This window comes from Vespa velutina, chromosome 5 (genome assembly GCF_912470025.1).
Source record: "Vespa velutina chromosome 5, iVesVel2.1, whole genome shotgun sequence".
In the NCBI taxonomy this organism is placed as follows: Eukaryota; Metazoa; Arthropoda; class Insecta; order Hymenoptera; family Vespidae; genus Vespa; species Vespa velutina.
This window is the reverse complement of record NC_062192.1, coordinates 8362682-8380524: the sequence shown is the minus strand read 5'-3', so window position 1 is coordinate 8380524 and position 17843 is coordinate 8362682. Positions and strand designations below refer to the sequence as shown.

General features: G+C 31.6%; 2 protein-coding genes across 3 annotated transcripts; both read right to left on the bottom strand.

Moving 5' to 3' along the window:
• Positions 1–9742: 9742 nt before the first annotated feature.
• On the bottom strand, positions 9743–11898 carry LOC124949433. The gene is made up of 5 exons (XM_047494434.1): positions 11782–11898; positions 11225–11378; positions 10732–11135; positions 10450–10652; positions 9743–10366 (listed from the first exon to the last, which is right to left on the bottom strand). Exons 1-5 carry the CDS (start codon positions 11896–11898, stop codon positions 10054–10056), a joined length of 1191 nt encoding a protein of 396 aa, XP_047350390.1. The 3' UTR covers positions 9743–10053.
• A 680-nt stretch (positions 11899–12578) lies between these two features.
• LOC124949323 (nucleoplasmin-like protein) lies at positions 12579–17668 on the bottom strand. Of its 2 annotated transcripts, none has more exons than XM_047494202.1 (5): positions 17463–17666; positions 17028–17146; positions 15404–15617; positions 15090–15166; positions 12579–14101 (listed from the first exon to the last, which is right to left on the bottom strand). In XM_047494202.1, exons 1-5 carry the CDS (start codon positions 17482–17484, stop codon positions 13994–13996), a joined length of 540 nt encoding a protein of 179 aa, XP_047350158.1. In that variant the 5' UTR covers positions 17485–17666; the 3' UTR covers positions 12579–13993. The 2 variants fall into 2 exon arrangements, with proteins under 2 accessions (XP_047350158.1, XP_047350159.1); XM_047494203.1 differs by having other exon boundaries at positions 14004–14769; positions 17463–17668.
• Between the last annotated feature and the right edge of the window lie 175 nt (positions 17669–17843).

The window sequence follows — 17843 nt, the reverse complement described above, 5'->3', positions numbered from 1 at the left end:
AAATGTACAAGTATATACTCGTATAACGTAGCGTATGAGAAGGTATCTATGATAAAAAAGAAAATAAGTAGATATTATATAATAGTATTGTATTTATAATATAGTTACATATATTATATTATTACTATAAAGTATATTATCTATAAGCATATAATAATAAGTATAAATATAAATGAAATATTTATATCTAAAAAGAAAAAGAAAAATAGTGTCCAATTATAAATCATTAAAATAAAATGACTATTGAAAAACTTTCTAAGATATGAAGTTTCTAAACTAGATCATATTGAAGAAAATAAAAAATTTCCAATCGAATAATTTAATTGCTTCGGTCAATTTTACTTCTTTATCGATGATAAAAAAAAAAACAAAAAAGGAAAAAAAAAACGTTCGTATTTATAGACATGAAAAATTAATGAAAATTAATTGTCTTTCACAGTTCTTCTAATCGTTCGAAGAGAACAAAAGTGTTATTGTCTTAAGATAAAATTCGAGATATCATAAAGTCGTGACTAGCGAAACGATATGGCACCGTGTCTCGACGTTTAAAAGGCAAACTGTACAAAGAGAAGTAATATTTTATTTCCTCGAGTAGTTTCGCACATTAGACACCTAGAACGCGTTTCCGACGACTAAATCGTGACTAAAGCGCTCGCACGTTTCTTTAGCGAGTCGCGACTCGCGCAATTATTCAAATCGCGCGGTTGACTCTCGATATGCATCGAACGTTCGCCTTCAAGACACAGATCGTTCGATACACAGATACTTACTTACTTACTTATTTATTTATTTATTTACTTACTTATTTACTTGGTAAATAGCTACGGAAAGCGTGCCGGTAGCTATGAGTAACGTGTAACTAAATGTGGACACGATGTCTCACAAAATTTCATGACGCTTTCGATGAACGTATTTGATCTACGTGTTATTCAAGATAACACTGTGAAAAAATTCAATTTAAATATTTCCTTAGAGTTTATCGTATAATATTTTTTCTTTTTCCTTTTTCTTTGTTTTTCAATCATAATTTTTTATACGATATATATATAGTCACAATTTTCGGGCTTGTATAAATTTTTTTTCTTATATATATATATCTTTATATATATAATACATTAAATGAAGAAAAAAATATTTATTTATTTACAACCGATCGAAACAATTATCTATTATAAATCTACAATTCGTTCTAAATAAAATATGCACTAAATAAAGAAATATGCAATAATAAAGAAAGTTTAAAAGTCGGGATTATAGGATGTTAAAAAAAAAAGAAAGAATGAAAGAAAGAAAGAAAGAAAGAAAGAAAATGTAGCAGATCATATTCGTTTCTCTTCATTTTTTTTTTTTGTAAATCTTAATAATAATATATCATCAGAATATTACGAACGCACGAATTAAGAACTAGAATACAATTATTCTGATAAATCAAATGAATTCATGGTGATTAGATTGAAACTATCCATCAAATAACGTATCTAATCGTGCTTTGAATTTTCCTAAGGTATGACGAGTACGAAGACGATGAATAAAAGGGTCTTGTCTAGTTACGGCCCTGGCGCTCTCTTCTCTTCGGTGTTTTAGCCGATGCGCCGGCTCTTCGTCGGGATATCATCTGGAAGGTGAGACGCACCAGAGAAGCGCACCCGGTACGGTGGACTAATTGGCCGATAAATCAAGCTCCGGCTTACCTTCTCCACCATAGAGAGAGAGAGAGAGAGAGAGAGAGAGAGAGAGAGAGAGAGAAAGGGACAGAGAGAGAGAGAGAGAGAGAGAGAGAGAGTTTGTGAGTCGTTCTCGGTCCTACCGGACCTTCTAGAGACTTTCATAGTTAGGGGGCGGCCTCTCCTCTCGTATCTCTAATACGATTTCTTCGAATAAATTCGCGTATCCAAAAATTCTCTCTACAAATATTTTTCATTCCTCTTCCCGTTGAAGTTGTCGTAAAAACTTATCCAAGTAAATCGATCTTTCTTGTATTCGTAACTTCGATTCGTAAATCGTCGATCTTTCAACTAATTAGATTTGATAATATTTTACCTTTCTCTCTCTTTTTTGCGATGAGATAAAAGAAATACATAATAAGTATAATACTACTGAATTTGATTAAACTATGATCCATGGGATTTACTTATCAAACCTTTTTACCTTTTACAAATATTTTCATATGTATTACTCGGTAATACGTATTTCCATATGCAAGATGTAAAATGTGCAGTAATAAAAAAAAAATAAGAAAAAGGAATGAAGAAAAAAAATACAATTTTTTTTACGATAACTTGTAGCTTACAAAAAAGAAATCGTAGAAAGTAATACATACATATATATATACATGTATGTATGTATGTATATATGTATGTATACATATATATATATATATATATATATATCGAATTGAATTCATGGACCAAATGTATAGTAACCAATGATCCCTTTTTGAATGATATACCTATCTATTTACCTGTTCAATCCCATCCATATCCCTTTGGGTATATCCAATGCAAATGCGACATTATATTTTATTAACTTTAGCACAAAACCAATGTATTTCTCCGATCGTAGATACGAAACTATTACGGAATAATAATTAGCAATTCTGATAATTATTCTAATTATTTTTCACTGAAACATTGCCAATGCTAATATCTCTAAATCTCTTTCTGTCGTTTATCTTACATATATTTGAATTTCTATGTGAAAAAAAATCTTCTTTAAATATGTGGTTTGTCAACATTTTTGTTAGCTTCCTTCTCTCTCTCTCTCTCTCTCTCTCTCACTCTTTCTCTCTCTCACTCTCTCTCTCTCTCTCTCTCTCTCTCTCTCTTACACCCATCAGTCTTCTCGTCTATCTCCCTTACCTAGATATAAGTCTAAAAAATGGTGCGAAAGGTAAGTGTATAGAAAAAAGAGAAGAGAGAAAAAAGAAAGAGAGAGAGAGAGAGAGAGAGAGAGAGAGAGAATGAGGAAAGAGAGGAAAAAGGAGAATACGAGAAAACGTTACGGGGCCGTTCTCGCGACTACGAGAAACAGGTTCTTCGTTTTCCGGGGGCAGGATCGGCCGTCGGCACACACTCGGTTTGTTACTACATAAACTGTGCGCGCGCTCACCACCACGTCCGTGCACTAATCGCACCGAGCGAACTTGTTGGAATTAATTGGTTCGGCCAATTAACGCGCTCGGCCTGAAACGCGTCGAGGGCAATGGAAGCGCACGATTGGAGAACTCCCTCTCTCTCTCTCTCTCTCTCTCTCTCTCTCTCTCTCTCTCTCTCTCGCGCGCGCTCGAACTCGCTATATCTCTCTATCATCGTCTATCCTTCTCTTTCCCTCTACCTCATCGTATACTTTCTCTCGCTTTCTCTCTCCCTCTCTCTCTCTCTCTCTCTCTCTCTCTCTCTCTCTCTCTCTCTCTCTCTCTCTCTCTCTCTATTTTTTACACAAAACATCTTTCTATACTGTTTCGCATAGGAAGATCAGAATGTGTAGGATGGTAAAAGGAAAAGAAAAGAAAAAAGAAAAGAAAAAAAGAAAAGAAAAAAGAAAAAAATGGAAAAAATCCTAATTAATTTAAATTCATTAGTTATATATCCATAAAAGGGAGAAAAAGGATCAGGATACGAGTAGGGACCGACGATGTTGCATCCTTCCATCTCAGGCTCATATTAAACCATCCCTAAAGTGATTTTATGTTATTAAAAACGTATGTATCGTAATATCAATTGGAAGGTATTTATCGTTACTATCTTTTGATAATTAAATAACGATCGTTGTATCGTTGTCGATGCAATTAGTCCGATTAATAAATAAATATATCTATCGTAATTTATGATTCAGGGAGAAGGAAGAAATTCAGTTTAATTTACTTTAGTTTTCTTTAATTTAGTTTGCTTTAATTTAGTTCAGTTCAATTTAGTTTGGTTTAGTTTCGTTTTGTTTCGTTTACGAGGTAAGTAGATATATCCATGCAAACAACAAAAACCTCCGCCATTAGGAGGCAAAGTTTTTCGTCGGAGCGCGAAGAATGTCGGGCGTGCGCGATCCTCGCACGCGATGCAAGAAACTCAACGACTTTTATCGTGTTCAAGACTACACTAACGTGTAGTTAAACTATTCGCGAAATCGCTCTATTCGACGAGTCACGGTAGGCAGGTTAGCGCGTAATCGCGTTTTATAAAACAAATTCCACGTCGGTACAGCGTTACGTTTTTTTTCTTTTTCTTTTTTTTTTTTTTTTCTTTTTTTTTTCTTCAATTACGACGATGACGGAAAATGCATTCGACATTCGCAGATCGACTTTTTATTTATCAGAAAAAGAAATCTTACATATTGTAGAACAGAACTCGCATAATGTCTAACTACACATACGTAAGTACATACTTTTTGTTATGTCGATTTGTAATATTTAAATAGAATACGATTTGTTTTCAACTTCATAAAAAAGTAATTATATTTGTCCTTCTATATATTCTATGTTTATATATATACATATATATATATATATATATATATATATATATATATTAGGGGGACCGGAAAGTAATGTCGTTTCTGCGCATATCGATATTTGATTGTGATTAAAAATAAAAACTTGTTAAAAATTTATTCGTTTGAATTTAATTTAAAAAAGCGACATTACTTTCCGGTCTCCCTAATATATAAATAATTTCTTTTTTTCTATATTAAAACAAATCTTTCTATTTACATATTCATATTAAACCTACATACAATTACTATATATATATATATGTATGTATGTATGTGTATATATATAAATATATATATATATATACATACACATATAGTATATCGATATAGTATATCGAAATTGAAGATAAGAAAAAAGGTTCAGAAATGTATGATGAATATCAAAAAAGAGAAATACACCGATAAACCGACGTCAACGATAAACAACGAAGAACGAACTATCTACGTACATACGTACGTACCTACGTATACATCTACTACTACCATTATATAGAACATTCGTATAAGAGAAAATTTATTTACCGTGGAAGCTCACGATGTATCGACCGTTTCGATCTAAAGCGGCCTCGTCTACTAGAGAGGAGTACTACTACTACCACTACTATTACTACTACTACTACTACTACTACCACTACTATTACTACTACTACTACTACTACTACTACTACACTACTACTACTATACTACTACTACTACAACTACTATTACTATTACTAATACTACCACTATTACTATACTATTACTAGCACTACTACTACTACTATTACCACTGGCCACAGCTATGGCCGAGGTCGAAATAAAGCGTCAGATATTATTCCTTTATGGAAGGGAAACGTTAGCATCTGGCGATAACTCACTGCGGAGAGCAGTACCGGACATATTGATTCATGTACATTCGCTGGCTATGCGAGCAAGACGAAAAAGAAAAAGAAAAAAGATTCAAGAGAGAAAAAAAAAAGAAAAGAAAAGAAAGAAGAGAGAGAGAAAAAATGCGAGAAAAATATATACATGTACGTACATATATATGTATGTATGTATAATACTTATACGATAATAAGTCATTGAACACTTACTACTTTTTATTGTTTGTTTATTCAAAAATCTTTTTCGTTAGATTCTCTTCTTTTTCTTCTTCTTATTTTTTATTATTTATTTTAATTATTTATATAAAACCTCACGTAACTTTAAAAATCATGCGCACTTGTGTACATATATAATATATATATTATATCTACATATTATGTAGATAAAATGAATTATTACTTTATATTCAGATCTCTTTTTATGTATGTTATAATTGGTATATTATGATTATGATAGTACAGGTAATATTATGATTTTCATGTTACATAATTTTTTTTTCATAGACGCAAATAAAAATTGGATTATGTATATAAGGGGTTGTATTGAATAATAATTACTTCCTTTTATTGAATATGAAAGACTTTCGGTCGATTTTTCACAAAATTGAATTACTTATATTCTTCTATTAAACTATTATTTTACTTTATACTTTTATTTTTTATTAATATATAGTACTTAGTAAAAAAATAAATAAATAAAAAATAAACGATGCAATAAACAATTTAATTAATCATTAATAACACATAATACTTAATAGCTAAAGTATTGGAAGCATATATCGCTTTAAAAAAAAAACGATACGACAAAAAATAATTTAATTAATAATTAATAACAAACATATTAATGGTACTAAAATATTTAAGTATCATTACGATATATAACTTAATAAAAAAAATATATATATATCCATAAACGATGCAATAAAGAAAAATTTGTACAACAATCGTAAAAAAAGAAAAAAAAGTAAGAAATATCCGATAATCCTACATGAATATTGCATAATAAAATAAATAAATGTATTTAACATTCAGTACAGTTACTTTCTATGTCCACAATGACTTACGATTAGTACCCATGTATTATATATATATATATATATATATATATATATATATCCACGAATAGATTTTCTTAAGTATATCTCTACGAATGGCGAATTCGAGGGAGCGAGAGAGCAAAACAATGGAGAGAAATTACGATGTAATCTTCGACAATGGACGACATAAGCGTTTCGATACGCGTTCGGTGTCCACTTGTTAGCACTGAAATCGTACCTACTTACGTACATATCTACTTACATATACGATGCACATATATATATATATATATATATATATATATATATATATATATATAGATAGATAGATAGATAGATAGACATACAATATAGATTCATATATATACATATAATGCTAAGGTGTACACGCGGAACGGACGCAAGCTTATCTCTCTCTCTCTCTCTCTCTCTCTCTCTCTCTCTCTCTCTTCTCTCTCTCTCCTCTCTCTCTCTCTCTCTCTCTTTCTATTTCTATCTCTCTTTCTTTCTGTCGGGCCCATTCGAGTCGAGGAGAACGCTATATTTATGTTGGTTTCACGCTGCGCATGACGTCCGATGGTCGATAACCAATAGGCGTGCTAATACTCAAGGATCCGCTCCGAAAGGCCCATTACGGTTCGGGCCCGATAGAGGCACGATAATATGCCACGTGACGTGCGAACGGACATTAAACGGCCTTAAACGGATGTCAAAGGACAAAAAGAATATAATCTTATTAAAACAAGAACGAGCAATGTTATCTTATCATTAGATATAAAATAATGAAAAAGGAGTTTCGACTGAAGTTTCTCCTTTCTCATTATTTCTCCATCTTCTTTCCTTTTAACTTATTTCTTAAACGTCCGTTATAATGTAAAGTTCCCAAGAAAATATTCGTAATAATTTTTAATGCAAATTTCATTATATATATGTATATTGAAATAGAATTTTTACGATCCCTTCGAACATATTTTTTTCTTTTTTAGATATAATAAAAAATCATTATTAATAAATGAGAATAAATATAAGTTTTGATTTAATTATACAAAAGGAAAGATTCAATGTAATACTAATAAAAAAAAGAAAGAAAAAAGAAAAAAAAAGTTATCATAGAGACGAAATTTCTATGATACAAAAACGGTAAGTGCGAAAATGAGAGATGAGGAATTCCTTTCTTCTTCTTCCTCTTCCTTCTGCTTTTTTTCTAAAATGTCTACCATTTGAACGAATAAGTTGGCAAATAATTTTTAATGCGAATTTCGTGATAGATATATATTGAAATTAAATTTTTACGATCTCTACGAACGTATTTTTTTTTTTTTTTTAGGTGTAATAAAAATCACCGCTAACAAGCGCTAATTTTGATTTAATTGCCGAGAAAGATCATTTGTAATGCTAAAAAAAAAAAGTTATCGTAGAGACTCCTTTTTCATTTCTCTTCCATCTTTTTTCTTCTGTTTTCTAGAATATCTACGATTGTTCCATTTGTCCTAATAAATTCACAAATAATTTTTAATACAAATTTCATTATAAATAAATATATATTGAAATCGAATTTTTACGATCTTCTCGAACATATTCTTTACGCATAATAAAAAATCATCATTGACAAAGTGTTAATTTCGATTTAATCATAAAAAAAGAAAAAGGAAAAGAAGAAAAAAAATGAAAATTGTCAAACCGACGAAATTCCTACGGAGTAGGGGCTGGAGAGGAAAGGGAGGGGGGAGGGGGAGAGTGGGTACGGTAAGAGAAAAAACGGAAAAGAAAAGGGAGAGAAAAAAAAATAAAAGAAGGAAAAAAGAAAAGAAGAAAAAACTGCAAGTGCAAAGGCGAGAGACGACGAGATCCGTTTAACAAGGTGCTTCTCTCTCTTCTGTCGGATAATACATAAGGGGTATTAAGGCCGCTACTCAATTGGGTATGAGCTCACCGAGAGAGGTGGACGTCTCAATTTTCTTCGCGACTTAATGACCGATCGTTAAAACCCGGCTTCGTCTCGAACCGGCTTGGCACGACGTAAGAATGACAGAGAGAAAGAGAAAGAGAGCAAGTCTTCTTCTCTGGGCCTTCCACTCTTTCTCTCTCATTCTCTCATTCTCTCTCTCTTTCTCTCTCTCTCTCTCTCTCTCTCTCTCTATCTATCTTTCTCTCTATCTTTCTCAAGCAGAACGTCGTTCTAACGTAATCACGGCTGTCCCTCGTAATGACGTTTATGAGTCGACGAGGATACAGTGATTCCTTGGTACGGTTCCTTTTGCCTTTTGCGGATTCGAATACGAGGGACATTAGGAGCTACCGTAAACGAAACCACACGTGAAAGGCCTCTCTCTCTCTCTCTCTCTCTCTCTCTCTCTCTCTTTGTGTGTGTCCTCTTGTCGTACAGATAGGATCCGTACATCCCAATAATTTATTAGGTAAACGAGTAATAATGTCTTAATTTAGTCTATGTCAAAGAACTATCCCGTCATCTTATTATTCGTCAAACCAACGAAAGATGAACTCTTATTATTTTTTCTTGATATTGTGCGCAGTGGCGCAGCTTTCGAATACGGCAAAAAAATGATACCTTTTAAATATAGCATAGTATCTTGATGAATTTAATGATTTTCATTGTCGAAAATATATTTGTAAATATTTGCGAAAAAATATTGTCGTTAAATTCGTTGATATTTATATCTTATAATTTCGATCGAATGATATTACGAAATCATAAATCATTTTTTATTGAATATAAAATTCTTTTTTTTTTAATGTTATAAAGATATGTATTATATTTTATACATATTATTTATCTGTTGAAATTTGTTTGAAATATTTACCATTGACTCGCGCTAATCTTCCTTACCGACATACCACGGTAAACGTTCCGACAAAGACTGATTGTAGGTAAGTCACTTAGTTGATGTTTTCACCAATCGGTATCTAATCTGAAACAAATCAAACGTTGCTTGTTATTAGTCTCTCTCTCTCTTTCTCTGTCTTTGTCACTTTCTCTCTCGACATTATACGAAAGAAAACATCGCAAAGAAACAAAACGGCCGACATATTACGACACGAATTAAAATAAAAAGCCGGTCAAAAGTTTCTAGATCATTTTATTAAAATCAATTAATCTTTTACGAAAAGTTTTTAGCTAATTTTTTTTCTTTTCTTTTTTTTTTTCTTCTTTCATTTTTATATGGTAAAATTTCAAATCTAAAAATCTTTAGATATTATATATCATACGAGCATACAGAAACAAAATAAGAGGATTCACATATTTTGTGCATTTTAATCTATATTTTATTAAATTAATAAATTAGTAAGGATTTAAAAAGATAATAAAAATAATCGTTTGTAAATATATTCTCATTCCTTTAGATTAAATGAATTATTTCCAACTTTCTTATTTTCATTTCTTCAAGCATTATTATAATTAACAAAAAAACAAGGATTTCTATAACGTATTTAAACGTACATTTGTCAATATTTTCACTGTACCTTTTTTATTTCTTCTTTTTTTTCTTTTTTCTTTCTTTTTTTTTTTTTTTTTTTTTTTTTTTTTTTTAAGGAATATTTACGTCAAATGTTATGGAAATTTTATTAACATGGGTGTTCCTTTTGAAATAGCGAGCATGACTCACTAACATATAATCGATTTTAAAAACTACTTTTCACTTCTCCTGTCACGTGTTCGTACACACGTCACGTACTTCAATATATTTTTGTAAATGTTCGGTTGTACTATCTGTACTAGTCGTAGAAGTGGAATTATTTTGATCCATTTCTTTTTCTTTGTTCTCTTTTATACATCCAACTTTAGATTTAATCGAACTTGTTTCTTGAGAATCTTCCTTTACGGTTACAAACTTATATTTATCCCAAGCTTTAGCTTGAATCTTTGAGGCTGGTTTTCCATTTGTTGTTTTATCAGCCGATTTGCTGTTATTTGTACTCGAATTGCTGGCCGATATATTTACTGGTTGGGTAACGCAAGATCTAAAATATTTACATATCTATATATATTAATAGATCAAATGATTAAATTAATTTATAACAAGAATATAAAATTTCATTCTTACGTTGCAACACATTTTCGAATTATTTCCGAATCTTGCCTTCTACGACTTTGAGTAGCAAGTTTCGCTATAATGCGTGCATCAACTTTAATTGCTTTAGGCTTCTCCGTATAGTTCTTCAATTTATTTAAACTTTGCGTAAGATGCTGAATCTGTACTCTCAAAGTCGCATTCTCATAAACTAATCGAGTATTTCTTTGTACGACCTAAGAAATCATTTCCTTTAAATCCATTTCAAATCTTTTTTTATTAAGCTAAATAATTTTCTGATATCAAACGATTTACTTGCAAGAATTTAGCCTTGTTAACTGGCAATGGTTCTTGAAACTTCTCCGATATAATCACATTGAGTTCTTCCCTAGCTTCGTCGAGCTTCTCCATCATTTCTTCCATTACTCTTAAATGTTCCCGGTGCAACTGATCAAACTTGTGTCTAAGCGTGTCCTTTGCATGCTTCATACGTAGAAATTTAATACACAAATTATATGTGATCTCACTCTTCTCAGCTAACTCTTCGCGCAATTGTTTATTTTCCTCATCCAATGAGTCTCTTACATCCTTCAATTCTTTCCATCGTTGCTCTTGTAACTTCAATCCATTGTTTGTACATTTGTTTTTATGACGTTGAATCTCTTCGCAAAAATGATCCTTCTCTCTCTGATAAAAATATCTCTCATCATCCAGCTGTTCTAAAATGATATTCAATGTTTTTATTTTAAATCTTATATGTGTACATAACTGTACGTATAAACTTTATATATTTATATATAATCCTTACGTTTAAGATTTCTATTACATCTCTGTTGTTTCTTTAATTCAGTTGACAATCTTTCTCCGTCCTTACGCATGTTCTCCAATTGAATATCTTTTGTGTAAATGTTGTTTTGTAGATCGGCGATGGTCTCTGTTAAATTTGCTACCTTTAAATGAAACTTTAAGTTTTACTTATTTTCTATCTCTTTTTTTACATACATACGAGCTGATAATTATGAAAATAATATAATTGTAAGTCACTTAAAATATTAAATGATTTACACTTTGTCATACGCTATCTAAAAATTGTTTAAATTATTTAAAAGAATCAATTTTCCAAGTACAAATATACTGATTTTTTTCTGTTTCTTGTTCTAGAAAGTAATTTTCAAATAATTTATATCGTAACATGTCAAAAAATATCTCAAAATGAAAAATATATGACAGCAGTTCAATTATAAATACAATTTATAGATACGATCAATTATAAATAAATATGCAACTAAACACTTTAGAAGGACTTAGGTTACAACAATATATAATTTGTTTACTATCTTTGATTGATAACAAACTGCAACTCACTTGTCTACGAAGTGACTTCGATTCTTTTTCAGTTGCATTACATTCTGATTTTTCTGAAGAAATTCGATTGCCTGTAACGTCAGACCCAGAAGTTCCATTTAATTGAGAACTCTGCATATAATATCTATCAATTTAAATGGCAAAACTTATTCAGAACTCCTTCTCGAAGATGTTCACTTTTTTAAAATTTCAAAATGATCTTGAATGCGGATTAATTAAATGATCTAGATTCATTTCACTTCTTACATAAAAAGGGAAGATAAATTGAAACATCTCAAAAAAAGGTTACAATCATCAAAGGTGACATTCTCAATATGACAAAAAATTGACACTCGAGCGAAGCATACATACTGCAATACATATACTGAAATACATATTACGTATAAAAAAAAAACTGTTAATTTACGATTACTTAAAAGTATATGAGTAACAAACGTAAAAATTATTACTGTGGTGATGGTTTCTACATATATTTTAGAAAAATGTTTATTTCATCTGTAATACACTGATTTTTTTTTTTTTTTTTTTTTTTACAGAAACTGCTCTTTTCGTCAAACACCGCTTTTCATAATTATCGCAATTAAAAACACACGTTATCAGGTCAATCACAAATACAAAAAGAAGGCTAATTAACGCGTTTTATATTTTATATTTGATTTCTTTCTTTTTTATTTTTTCTATATATATATTATATATATATAAAGAAAAAAGTTCGTTAGATAATAAGCTCCCTTATATAAAGTAGCATACACTCTCACTGCTGGGGAGGTATACTCGAATGAATTTTACTCATGCAATACTGATTAAAAGTTGTGAAATTTTTTATTGTGTATCGTATATGTACAAAATAGGTGTACAGACTACTATCAATCGCATGGGCATTTCAAACACCCTTCACATATACTTCTTCTGCATATGATACTGATGTAAGAGCATCACACTGTGTAGTACACCTGTAACTCCCTCTTCTATTATCTTTCATCAAATGGAATGAATATCGAGGTGACGCGTGAATATGCTTTTTCCCTTTTTTAATATTCTGATGTTATTTATCTTTTTTCTTTTCTTTCTTTCTTTTTAACAATTATTAATGACACTGCGGTATAAGGGTTTTTCTTCTTGACTAACTTTCTCCTTTTCTCCCCCATCTTGTACACACGAAAATAATAAATTACACTGGCTGATAGAGTAGCTTTGCAATTTCTTAAAAAGACATACTATTTCTGAATCGTGTTACATGGCTACAATAAGATAATATATTTTTTGTTGCATCGTTGGAAGTGTATTTATGTGAACACGGTATCAGAGAAGACAGAAAGTAAATACAAGTACGTCTCTTTCACTGCAAGTTCGTCTGTGCTTTCCACAAGTTTAACGAACAACAACTGGACCAAGAACGACCGCATAATTTTTAATTAACTCTCACTCTCTCTTTCTTTTTTTTCTCTCTCTATGATATCGTACAAAGTTCAGTCATTAAAACCTCCGGATTCAAATAACAATTTTTTTTTTTTATAGTTTACATGTATCAAATAAGGAAAGAACATTAAACGCATCTATGTAGGTTCAACGTCGTTAGAAACGAGATAAGTAAAAGGATTGCTTCTAGCCACTTGTCTCAAAAGATCTCCCTTAGCAGTTCAAATCTCATAAAATTTTGTCAAAAAAATAATTTCTGATTAACAATTTTTTTTCTCCATATATTATACATATATAGTTAATACAATTTAGCATAAGGGATATTTCTTTAAGGCAAGCAGAGAAACTACGTATTTGCTATTGAAGCAAAAAATGAAAATTAAAAAAATATATATACATATACATATACATACATACATACATACATACATACATACATACATACATGCATATATATATATATATACATACATATATACATATATATATATATAAAATCAAAGAAAATTGATTACTTAAGTGGTAATACTACACTGCTAAATTAAATCCGTGTATGGCTCATTACAAGTGGACTAGTAAAACGTGATACCATTCTGTGAATACATGATACACTGTTATCTTATTGTACTTTATTGGTCCAGTTGTGTTTTAGAAACGTGGAACGCAACACGTGTCGTCTGATAATCTAATGAAACGATACTAAATTCGCATAAATGCGGATGATAATTGATGGACTTACGCATAATAGCCTAACTTAAGAGTTTTTGTGTTTCCATTATGTTAAGGCTCATGCTTATTTTTTCTTGTTCTTGTTAGCCTGATTTTTGTATTTGGCTGCAGTTGTTAATTTGGCATTCTTCTTCTTAGGTTCATCTTCTTCTTCCTCTTCATCATCAGGATCCTGCATTATAAAGAAACAAAAATCTAAGTTCATCTGAATTTTCTATAATCTTAATTAAGGCTAAATGCCAAATTAACCTCGAACATAATATGTACATTATTTTACTAATAGTTATACCTTCCAAAGAAATAATTAGTAATGAAACAACTTTTTATCTAAAATATCATCTTCAAATATCACCAGTATATATAATATGAGCATTTAGCACTTATTTCATCCTTTTTCCCATTTCAATTTATGAAACAGTTTCCACCTGCAAAAACGTTCGCTGAAACTAACCTTTATCGCTTGATCGGTAAATAAGGATATATGAAGAGTGAATAAAAGCAATTGTTTTAAAATTGGATAGTTTATTATACAAAAAATAAAACAACAGATATATAGGAATGAAAACACAAGCGCAAAAGGTACATCCAGGTTTGTAACTTCTTAAGCAACCCTCTCCTTTCTAAGATTTCATCAAAGAAGTTTTTATACTTTTAAAGTAATACACTTTACAGTTGAAAAATACTTTTAATGGAAGTTCTGTTTATAAGGGACTAAAACATTTTAGTCCCTTTTAAAATGTTTTATTCTTTTTTTTACTTGTCTACTGCTTCGTCCATCTTGGCACGTTTGGTGCCATTTTTTCTACCCTCTGCAGAATGTTTTCTTTTCTTTTGAGGTGCCTGAAATTGCATTCCTAATGAATGTATTTATAATATTATAAGACATTGCTGTTTTCATTGCTACATAAAAAAAGCAGAACAAATGTACGATTTGGAAGAGAAATAAGTGCATAATGCTCATGACGGATAACATAAACCCATATCTTGTATGTGCGTTTAATATTTTTAAACAATTTGAATTTTCTTTATCGTTTATTCTTTCATTAATAATTCAAAGATCCTAATTCATATAGACTAAGTTTTCAGACGAGTGTTTAATTTCGCATGCATCATATAATCTATAAAATTAATATTTTGAAAATTAAATTATTTTCTCATACCTTTTCATCATCATCATCATCAATATTTTCATCTTCTAACTCTTCATCCATATCATCAAATTCTTCCATGTGTGTTCCTACAAACAAAATATAATTTCAAATAAAATAAATATATCACTATATATATTATAATTATAATTGTTTCAAATTGAATTAAATTATCCAAATAAAAATTTTTTGAAAGAACTACAGTGCTATATCGATAAATGGTAAATTATAGATGCTTCTACGGATAGAAGGCGTCTAAATCATACATGTCGCACTTCTGAATAAACTTCATATGTAAAATAAATATTTTTTTGCTTATTTCTTACCAAGAAGATTGTGTCCTACTATGTGAACAGGCCCGCTACCCTTAACCAAGGTAAACGTAACTGGTGGGTCAGGAAAACTAAGATCAAGAATAATTTGCGCTGTCTTTCCCATCTCTAAAAGAGCGATAGGGGTTTTCATAGGTCCTTTAAGTCCCGTCGCTTCGACCTGTAGTACATTGAGTTCTCCAGGCTTTGCTTCTGGCCCTAAAAGTGCCTAAAACGTATATAAGCAAATATTGTCATGTAATATTTAATAATATATATAACTCTTAATTAACCAATAACATAATAATTATATATTAAAAATTTGCTTAATGTTTCTTTTTCTTTTTAAAATACGATATAAAATAAGACCATCTGCCAAGAACTCATTGTAGTTTCAATTCAATTTAAACAAATACATCTACTGTATCTCAACCCTATTTCTACCTGCATACCGAAATTTCCGTTATAATCTCCCTTTCGGTATAATAGGATCCTGTCGGACCGAGGTGGGGGAAGGGCGAAGCCATTGTAAGGAAAAATGGCGCCAAGCATTAAACATTCATGCAATAAAATTCAATATATAAAAAAAAAAAAAAAAAAGTAAGTTCGTCCACCAGAGTAATCGTCGAATGTAGAAAAAGTAAAAAAAAAATAAAAAAAATAAAAAAATAAAATAAAAAAAAGAAAGAAAGAAAAACAAATTATTCTATCGTATAACGATAAGAAATTTTATCGAGACTCGAAACAAAATAAACTATCGAAGCGCTGTAGTATAGGTTATGAACGATCATAGGCACGCATTGCGGTTTTAACCGCGAAAGATAGGGACTTTTCGTTGTCTCTGATCTCTTACGATTAATATGAAATTCGAACATCTATAAATGCTCGATGAATCATCATACAGATTGAAATATACAATCCATCAACATAATGATAAAAATTTCGAGATAGATGTACGTAAAACCTCTTGAACCGTATATATCAAAAAGGCATAGAATTCGTAAGCTAAAAATTTTTCTTTCCCATTCTCTGTTCCATCATCTATGGTTCTTTAATGTATTGAAGATTCGCGCGTAAAACGTTGCAGGAGGCTTCTAGCGCGCTCTGGCAAAAAAGAAGAAAAAAGAAAGAAAAGAAAAAAAAATAGGTATAACGAAAGACGCCGAATATATTGGCAACGTTCTTCTCTCGTTCGAGAAACGTGACGACACGCGTAAGAGACAAACGTAATTGGCTTGTAAAAATCATACGTAATTATAGCAATCGAGAAAGAAAACATTTCGTGCACACGATATATAAGATATCCATAAAATATGAAAGAGCTCAAATGCGTCGATTTATAATTAGGATGAATACCACCTTTGAGTTTAGAACAAAGCCAAAAAAAAATATATCGTATAATCGACAAGGACGACGAATCGGCGTGTGAAAATACGTATAGCGTGTGTGTACGTGTAGAGTCACGACGCACGAGCGTTACACACACATACAGATAGAGAAAGAGAAAGAGAGAGAGATGAAGAGAAAGAAAGAAAGAGAGAGAGAGAGAGAAAGAGAGAGAGAGATAGATAGAGAGAAAAAGAGAGAGGGAGAAAGCGTATCGCCTTCTTTTATATCTCCGAAATTCTCGAAGACTTACCATTTTGATGATGAGCTTCTGATCAGCTCCATAACCATGCTGGTTCGTACCATCTGCATCGTCGTTCTTGTGCTCGGGATCCCATACCTCGGTTGAGTTTGCTCCCTCAAGGACGATTCCTAAAGAAACACAAAAAATCACGATAGTACACGATGTTCACGAATTTCGAATGCAATAGATGTCTGGTATAACCTCGCACATCATTCGTAATATATAGATCAAATAAGATATTCGAAATATATAATAAAGTTTCAACGATAAACGCGCGCTATTCCCTCGTAGTTTTCGCGGACAATAGGGATCCTCATCACAATGGCCGAAAGCTCTTAGCCGGCGTCTCGATGGAATAACTAATATTTCTCTCGTAAAGTAACCGTGTATAGGACGAAATAAACGATGAACGATGATCACGTTCCTTCGACTTTCGATATTTACCGTACAGATATTCTTCCGCCATGGCGATCGGTTTGATATTAACGGATTCTCAACTCGACAGGACGTCTATACGGGGCCACCGACGATGGACGTGTGCGTGTCGAACGAGAGTGGAGCGGAGTAATGCTAGAAGGGGAGGACGCCGCGCGCGCAACGGTCACTGCGCGAAGAATTGTGCTCGCACGTGTTGGGCGAACGCGTAGCAAATGACTTTTGCGTAGTCGACCTTGCGCGCCTAGACCCTGTTCTTTTCTCTGATTGGTCGACGTTCCGCGTCTTAGCGTATACAGTGTTGCCGGCTCTCATATAAGCTCAACACCGAAGGCGTCACGAAAGGTTCCTTCTTCCCCCGCGCTGAATCACATCTTTTCTCTTTATTAT